The sequence below is a fragment of the Giraffa tippelskirchi genome, chromosome 8 (genome assembly GCF_054371585.1).
Source record: "Giraffa tippelskirchi isolate mGirTip1 chromosome 8, T2T-mGirTip1v1.2.pri, whole genome shotgun sequence".
NCBI lineage: Eukaryota > Metazoa > Chordata > Mammalia > Artiodactyla > Giraffidae > Giraffa > Giraffa tippelskirchi.
Window position 1 is genome coordinate 126,686,538 of NC_137282.1, and position 8,575 is coordinate 126,695,112.

General features: G+C 43.6%; 1 protein-coding gene across 12 annotated transcripts in view; it reads left to right on the forward strand.

Moving 5' to 3' along the window:
• MAPK14 (mitogen-activated protein kinase 14) overlaps positions 1-4,956 on the forward strand; it is a 73,471-nt gene extending 68,515 nt beyond the window's left edge. For 8 of the 12 annotated variants that reach the window (XM_081520207.1, XM_081520209.1, XM_081520211.1 and 5 more), the window contains 2 exons: positions 1,378-1,551; positions 2,538-4,956. In XM_081520207.1, coding sequence (XP_081376333.1) covers positions 1,378-1,551; positions 2,538-2,605 — 242 coding nt within the window. In that variant the 3' untranslated portion in view covers positions 2,606-4,956. Of the gene's footprint in view, positions 1-1,377; positions 1,552-1,729; positions 1,812-2,537 lie in introns of all 12 variants that reach the window. The other 4 variants (XR_014062104.1, XR_014062105.1, XR_014062102.1 and 1 more) reach the window with 1 other exon arrangement.
• Positions 4,957-8,575: the final 3,619 nt, after the last annotated feature.

Genomic DNA, 8,575 nt, shown 5'->3' on the forward strand with positions numbered 1-8,575 from the left:
CCTCAATCTTATTTATCAAGGTGTTGGTTATAAGGACATGGTTCATTTTACCCTGGGGTGGCAAAGACTCATCATATGATTGAGACAGCACCTGATGAGGTTATTGTTTCTAAGAAAAGAATATATGTCTAGGCAATTTTCCCAGTGCTTGAAGGTGTAAACTTATGAACTTGACACATAAATATTCACTTTGTTTCTGTATTCCTTGGAAACTCACATTTCTCTTTTGGAGGAAATTCAACTCTGGAATTGAGCCTGCAGGATGGGGGTCTTTCACAGCCTCCAGTGTACACAGCGTGGATCTCTTCAGGAAAAGGACCCCCCCTCCTTCACTACCCATCCCTGCCCCCTCCCACATTTAAAGAACAATCAATAATTTGCAAAGCCACAAATGCCTTTGCTTCACAAAAGTGATAACTGTGGTCATATTATTATTTGTCCTCCCAAGTGCTACCATTCTGAAACTCAAAACATCATCATTTATAAGAATTAGGGAAAAAAAGAATTAGGTCACGAGTTTGTGACCTCCAGCTAATGAAATAGTTGCTGGGAAGGAAAATCAATGGATGCTGAAAGCTATAAGTGAAGGAAACTAATACTCACCTAGTGCTGAGGTATCTATCCCACAGGGTACTTGCTTAAGGCAAAAATGAAACAGCTTAACCCAGTGATCAAATTTAGCATGATTATTAATGGGACAGATGGCCTTAATGTATCATTAAGTACACAGCATCACCTTTGAAATATTCTTGCCAAAAATGTTTAACCCATTTCTTACCAAATTTTAGATTTACCAGTGTTTTCAGGAAGTACAGGGGATAGAGGAAAACAAGGGTACAGGTACATGATAGCACAAGATAGTTTTTTGGGGTGTCTTTTCAGGTCAAAGTTAGGAAAAATAGGGGTTAGAGGTGAGGGGTGATTATTCTAGAAATAGAAAAGACTAAGGAAATTCAACAAAATGCAATGCATGGCCCTTAATTGGATCCTGGTTTGAACAAGTTACTAGATATAAAAAACAACTTTAAGATAACTGAAGAAAGCTTAACATGACCTGGATTTTAGATGATGTTTGGGGATTATATATTTGTCAGATATAATAACAGTTTTATGATTGTATAGGAAGCCATCTTTATGCTGAGATATTTAGAGGTAAAAATGCATGTCTGTAATTTTATTTTAAAATGATTCAGCAAAAAATGTATGTATATACAGATAAAGATAGAAAGTAAATAAAATATAAATAATATATCTCAGAGCAGGTACTTCAGAGAATGTTTGGGTATGAAGGATCGAAACTCTGTATTTGCTTAATAAGGCATAAATTTTTGGTAATGTGTTAAAAACTCCTTTCTTTCCTATCTGTGGTACTGACAGCTGTCGACCTGCTGGAGAAGATGCTTGTACTGGACTCAGATAAGAGAATTACAGCAGCACAAGCCCTTGCACATGCCTACTTTGCCCAGTACCACGATCCTGATGACGAACCAGTGGCTGATCCTTACGATCAGTCTTTTGAAAGCAGGGACCTCCTTATAGACGAATGGAAAAGTAAGTCATAGCAGGATGAACATCTAGCTTTTCAAGAACCTAGATTTAAAAATCTTTCCTAGGTGAGCCACTAACCAAAAGCTGTGAGGGTGGGGGGAATTTTTTCTGGTTGTATCCAGCTCATTAAAACTTGCAGTGAGGATATCTTCCGTGGAATGAGTATGTTCCTCTGTTGTAGATGACGCCCCTCTGGACCTTTGAGATGCTTCTGTCTGGTCTGATTTTGTGCACAGCCCCTCACGTCTGCATAGAGCTTTGAGGTTCTCAGAATTTCTGCATTTATACCCATCTCTTTGAGCTAAGTAGGGAATAGGGAATTTTTACAGCTTTACAAACAATAGAACTGGAATGAAGAGCATTTATATCTTATCTCTTAGCTTAGACCTAGTTAAGGATACTGCCAGAAATGGAACTCAGGTCTCCTAGACCCAGTCTCATATTCTCTTCATAAAACACAAATCCAGAACTTGAGTTAAATCCCAAAGCCAGGATTATCTGTTGCTGTAGCATATGAGGGACTTCCCTTGTGGCTCAGCTGGTAAAGGATCCGCCTGCAATGCGGGACATGTGGGTTCAATCCCTGGGTTGGGAAGATCCCCTGGAGAAGGGAAAGGCTACCCACTCCAGTATTCTGGCCTGGGAGAATTTCATGGACTGTATAGTCCATGGGGTCGCAAAGAGTCAGACACGACTGAGCGGCTTTCACTTTCACATTGTTAGTACATTTCCCAAATAATTGGTGTGCTACTCTTAAGCATCTTCACCAGAGAGCTTTAAAGAGGCGGCACTGGATGCAACAAAAAATTGTTCTTTTATATGCATCCGTGAACTTTTGGGTCATCACACGTTTATACACAAGCAGTGAGGTCCATTGAACCAGTAGCCTGGACAAGGAGGGAAGGGTCTTGAGCTTAGAAGTTAGGGTGGCTTCCCAGCAAAGTTAATGTCTAAACTCTCACATCCTACTTTTCCTTCCTGATTTCTAGGCCTGACCTATGACGAAGTCATCAGCTTTGTGCCGCCACCCCTTGACCAAGAAGAGATGGAGTCTTGAGTGTCTGGTTTCTATTCTGTTGATCCCACTTCACTGTGAGGGGAAGGCCTTTTCATGAGAACTCTCAAAATATCATTCAAGTGCCTCTTGTTGCAAAGATTTCCTCCATGGTGGAAGGGGTGTGTGTGTGTGTGCGCGCGCATGTGTGTGTGTGTGTGTCTGACTTTGTGGGAGGGTAAAACATGATGAGCAGACTATCACAGTGACTCTGCGTGGAGTGACAGATGAGCAGACTGTCACAGTGACTCTGCGTGGAGTGACAGATGCTCCGTGGCGGCCCCTGCTTGCTCTTGTTCATGAGAGGCCACAAGGCAGGCAAGAGCTGCCAGCTTGTATGGTTTGTTGAAAGCAAAGTGAGAAAATATTAAATATCCCAGACCCCAGTCATGCTTTTGCCATTTTGGCCTCTCCTGTGGCCCCGCCTTGATGCTGAGGGTTGGGTTTGACCACATCCCACGGTGGCACAGAGAGAAGGCTCACACCTGCTGGCTGCTTCACACGGGGAGCCGTCCCTCACTGACATGTCAGCCGAAAAGGACCAGCTGGCTTCTGTGCACTAGTCCATGATTAACTTGCTTAATGTGGTTCTCGGAACTCAACAGGTATATGTGAAACCATTAACTATGTTTGTGCCTTAAAAGGAGAGAAGAAAGTGTGGTTAAGAGAGTGCAGCAGATGAAGTTCTGAGCCAGGCAAACAGTCAGGTTGTCGGATGGCCACTTGTGAACCCAGAGTAGCCAAGGCGCCCTCGGAGGCACCATGTGTGCATGTGTGAGCATGCGTGTATGCACTTCCCTCTCTTCCCCCCTCACCCTGCCCCACCCCCAGGTGTCATTGCCACTCCTCTGCATCCCCCACCTTCAGCGCAGAGATTTTGTAAGTACTGGCCCCGGTAGTCAGAAGCTGGTTCCTGCTGTCAGTGTACTCCTGTGTGCTCTTTATTCCTAGCAGAGTGATGATCTGTTTTGCACGTCTTGCTTTTTGAGCATGCACGGCTGCTTGTCCTGTTCTCTTCGGAAGGCCCTGGTGCCAGGCAGGTTTGCCAGTGAAGACCTTATGGGTAATTCAGAACCCGTGTCACCTCAACTGATGCTGAGGGCAGGTGACGTCATCCTCTCTTCAGCCCCCAGTACTATTTTGTGTTGAACACAAGTGATAACTCCAGGTGCTTTTGATGTGAAAACTATGAAGAAATGGAACAGATGGATGTATAGCATTTCCATTCTTGCCATCTGGTTTTCAACAAACTATTTTTGGGGAGCCGTCAACCAGAAAAGATCAGGGTTTGTCCCAGGAATATCTTAGACTTTGGAAAACAAGTCATTTTCTTCACTCCCAGTAACCAATCCTAAGACATGCTGAAAATCAAAGTGAAAAATAAAAGCTCATGAGGCCAGAAACAACTTTTGCTATCTTTGTCTAAATATGATTATTTTTTAAAAAGTGATGAGATATCTTTTCCACCCTTCTTTGGAAAAGGGTCTTCTTGGCAGCTTAACATTGACTTCCTGGTCTTGGTTTGGGGAGAAATAAATTTTGTTTCAGAATTTTCTATGTGGCAGGAATCCTTTGAGAATGTGATTCCTTTTGATAGGGAGAAAGGGCAAATTATTTTAATATTTTGTATTTTCAACTTTATAAAGATGAAATATCCTCAGGGGTGGAGAAGAGTTGTTTTCATAATTTTCTGAATTTCAGGCATCTTGTGATACATAAAGGCCCGTATATTTAAACCTTTTGTGAAAGAAGAAAGTAGATCACTTCCAGTGTTGGCTGTGTGACAGAAGCTCATATTTGGGTCAAGGTGTTTCCATTTCTCTGTCACGGTGCAGCCCTACCTGCACTCCAGAGAGACAGGGTAGGACCTGCAAGTCAACTGGAGCAAGAAGGAAGGAGGCAGCTGATGGTGATCACACCTCACCCAAGATCTGCCCTCTCTTTAAAGGAAAATGAATGCAAAGTCCTCATCTCCTTTATATGCAGTTCAAATCCTCATGATCCACAGCAAGATGAATTTTATCAGCCATGTTTTGTTGTAAATGCTAGTGTAATTTCCTACAGAAATACTGCTCTGAATATTTTTTTTCATAAAGGTCTTTGCACATGAGACCATATACATATTAAGAGGCTGAATGTGCCAGGATCCCAGACTCAGCTGGAGGAGCCTGTGGAAGAAGAGCTCCTTGGTTTCTGAGCGCAGTGCTCCCATTTCCTGATTTCTCTGAACAGGAAACACAAGAGAGAATGAAGGAAAATGCCGTCTTATTGTATTCATGAACTTGGCTGTAATCAATTATGCCATATAGGATGTCATATAATACCACTGGTTAAAATAAAGCCTATTTTTCAAATTTAGTGAGTTGCTCAAGTTTATTATATTTTCCTCTTGATTGTTTTTGTTCGATGCACAATATAGCATTATATCAGTGGTCTTTCAGCTGCCACCTGGCATATGTTTCTGACAGATCTTAATATGACTCCTCTAAAATGTAGAAGACATTTATAGAGCTCCTTGTGCAGTTTATGGTGAAGCAGATCAGAGTCTTCAATGTGGGTGGGAAAAGCAAAGGACAAATAAGATATCACACTGCAGTCTACACTTGGGTGTCAGAGTGGCCTAGGACAGAGGTCAGCATACTGTGGCCCAAGGACCAAATCCCAGTCTACCACCTGTTTGTGTAGCCCACTAAAGGTGGGCTTTTCACAATTTTAAATGGTTGAAGTCAAAAGAAGAACAATATTATTGTAGCATGTGAAAAATAATGTAAAACTCAAATTCCAGTGTCCATAAATAGAGCTGTATCAGGACACAACCACACATTTGTTTATGTCTTGTCTGCAGTCGCTTTTGTGCTACAGCAGAGTTGAAGAGTTACGGCAGAGACCATATGCCTACAGAGTCTTAACTGTTCACTTGCTGACTCTTTACAGAAGTTTGCTGACCCCGGCCTAGCATTTAAATTTTCTCATCTGAAACATGAAGTTTGTTTAAGTATGAGTTCTTTTCAGCTTTGACATTCTCGGACTGTCTGTGCAGAGTTATGCTTTTATTTAAAATTGTAGGGAGAAGTTTGGATGTGTACACTGTTTATAGACTTTTGAGCAAATGTATTTGATGACTTTCCTGTTGCATGGCCCTTGACAATATTCTTCAAAACTCCTGGATTGCATCACAGGATTAAAGAGTCATGAGGTCTCACAGCTGTTCTCAGGGCCTGTATTGTGGCGCTGCCTTTCTCAGTAGCCCAGAAGTGCTGACGGGGGTCTCAGGGTGGGTCGTGAGGCCCAGCCTGTGAGGATGTGAAAAGTGTGCAGCTGGGGGTTTTGTCCTGTGCTGTGTTGGTCCTTGACTGGCAGCTGGGAATCATGACAGGGATAGAAGGCAAACCAAGCACAGTCTCTTGTCTTCATTCTTACCCCCCTCAGTGACTTCTTAAGGGGGTAAGAGAAAAAGGACTCCGTTTTCACATGTGATACATCAGCCCCTATAAAGAGCAGACCGTTGTAGGAAATATTTTGCCTTTCCATACAAAGTCAGTGCTGTGACACAGCCTTCCTCCTAGGCTGCTGAGAGCAGAGGGCTTGCTTAGCTCAGGGAGAGGGCTAGCACCAGAAAAATTTCACCTAAGGGTGAATCCACTTAAAATGGGGACCAGAGTTTCATTGTATACAGTGGGGATTGGCAGGGGGGTTGGGGAGAGGAAGTCTAATGGGGACTTTCATCATGAAAACAGCAGTTATAAAAGCTTGTAATTTCAAAAATATTAAAGAATTACATGATTATTTTTTAAGTGAAACCATGTTTAGCATCCTACAATATTCTTCCCATCTCATTTTTGCAGCATAATCATAGAGGGAATTTTTTCCAAAATACGTGAGATCTGGGACTTCCCTGGCGGTCCAGAGGTTACGATTCCACGCCCCCACTGTAGGGGGCACAAGTTCAATTGCTGGAAAGGGAACTAAGATCCCTCATTCTGCTCGACAAGGCCAAAAAAAAAAACTGAGATCTCAATTTTCCTATGGACCTCAATCTCTTGATATTCACATTGTTCTTTTTTATAAGTGATCGCCTTGGTGATCACCGTATCACCTCTCCCTTTATTGTTACCCCCGAGTCTGCCAGATTCTACAGTTTCCAGTGGCTTGAGATTTACTGGTTTTCTAGCATTATTTGTCAAGTTCATCAAATCCAGTATTTGCAAAATTTGCAATTATTGCAATTAATCTCCATTATGTTTGCTATTTGTCATATGCTTACAATATGATCAATTAGAGACTAACAAAAGAAGACCAGAATGGGTAGGATGGGCACTTGTTGCCTTATCTCATGCAGCCCCTACTGGACCTCGCCCAGGTCCCAGCCCCCTCCCCTGCTTCCTTATCATCTGGGATAGACACACACCTCCGCCCTCTGGAGAGAGGCAGGCCAGTGAAGGGCTGCAGCGGCCACTTTCTTCCCTCCCTCCAGTGCTTCTCTCCACAGCTTCATGTCACTCCCCGCCCCGCGCCCCCCCCCCCACCGTGGCACTGCTCTAAAGGCACAGTGCTTTCTGTCTCCTGGTCTTTGTAAGTGACAGTCCCTCTGCCTAGGACCCGCTGCCTTCTCCTTCCCCACTCCTCTGGGCTAACTTCCTGTCACTCCCTCCGTAAACCTTCCCTGAGCATCCCCAAGCTAGGACAAGGTGTGCCCTCTGTGTGCTTCTTTGGTACTCATCTGCCTTGATCAGGGGTGGCACTGATCACACTGCTTTGCCATTGACTGGTGTCTGTATCACCTGCTCAAGAGAAAAAAACATGAAGCTTAAGGACACAGGCTCTGGAGTCAGTCTGTCCGAGTTCAAATCACAGCCTCTCCTGGTGGTACAATCTGGGAAAATTATTTTTCTCTCTGAACTTACTTCACAGGGTCATTGTGAGGATTAAATGAGTTTAAAGTATGTAAAGCCCTTAGCATACAGTAAGTGCTCAATAAATGTTAGCTTAGGGCTGTATGTCCTTGAGGGAACAGACTCTTACACACTAGTGTCCCCATCACCTTGCATGGTACCTGACGTACAGTAGGCATCTCATCTTTATTGACTGAGTCAGTGAATGACTATCATCTTTTAATCACTTGCAAATCATCTTGTCCTCCATTTCCTGTTTTTAAAACTGACAGTCCATAGAAGCAAAGACCATCTAAAGGAGGAAACCAAATATGTACAGATTATCTGTCCTAAGAAACCATGCTGTTATGGAAGTTTCCAGTTTAAGAAGAAGCAAGTATTAGATAGTTTCTGATTCTCTTCGCTTCGCCTTGCTTGTCATTCAAGTTGGATGCATAGCAACTTAATGAACTGGAACAAAAATCAAAAGGTTATTGATAACAGTTATTGAAAATGGCTGTTGTCCATGATCGAGATAATTTGTTTTCCCATCCATCTGCTACTTTAAAGCGAAAATACCAGGGGCAAAGTAGGGGAATTGGATATCCTTGGGGTATCTTGCACCCTCATTCAGCCATTCCACAGACAGCTTTTGGGTAACACGTATCAGGCACTGAGAACATGGGAAAAAATAAAAGATTCCTCTTGGAGGTGAGGTTCTAATGGGGTGTGAGAGTCATAAACCATAACTATACCGCTTGCCTCCCTGGCATGGCAGAACGGAACCTCTGAGCGCATGTTGCTTGTGGCCGTTTCTGGGCCAGATGCAACCTTTGGTTACAAGCTCCTGGTGCTTGGCAGACGGGGAGTGGGATTTTCCTGTGGGAGTCCTGGGCCTGTGTGTTGTCCTGGGTGTTACCTTGACCTGATCAGCCGGCTCCACTAGCAGGGCTGCTGACCACGTGGCCGTCTGTTTCCAACTTGAGGTGTGACGTCACTGTACCCAGGCACGAAAGCCCGTTCCCATGCCGCCACTGCTCAGATGTGACGCACCGCACACTCACAGCTCTGCCCGGTGACCGAAGCGGTGACTCTCTGATAA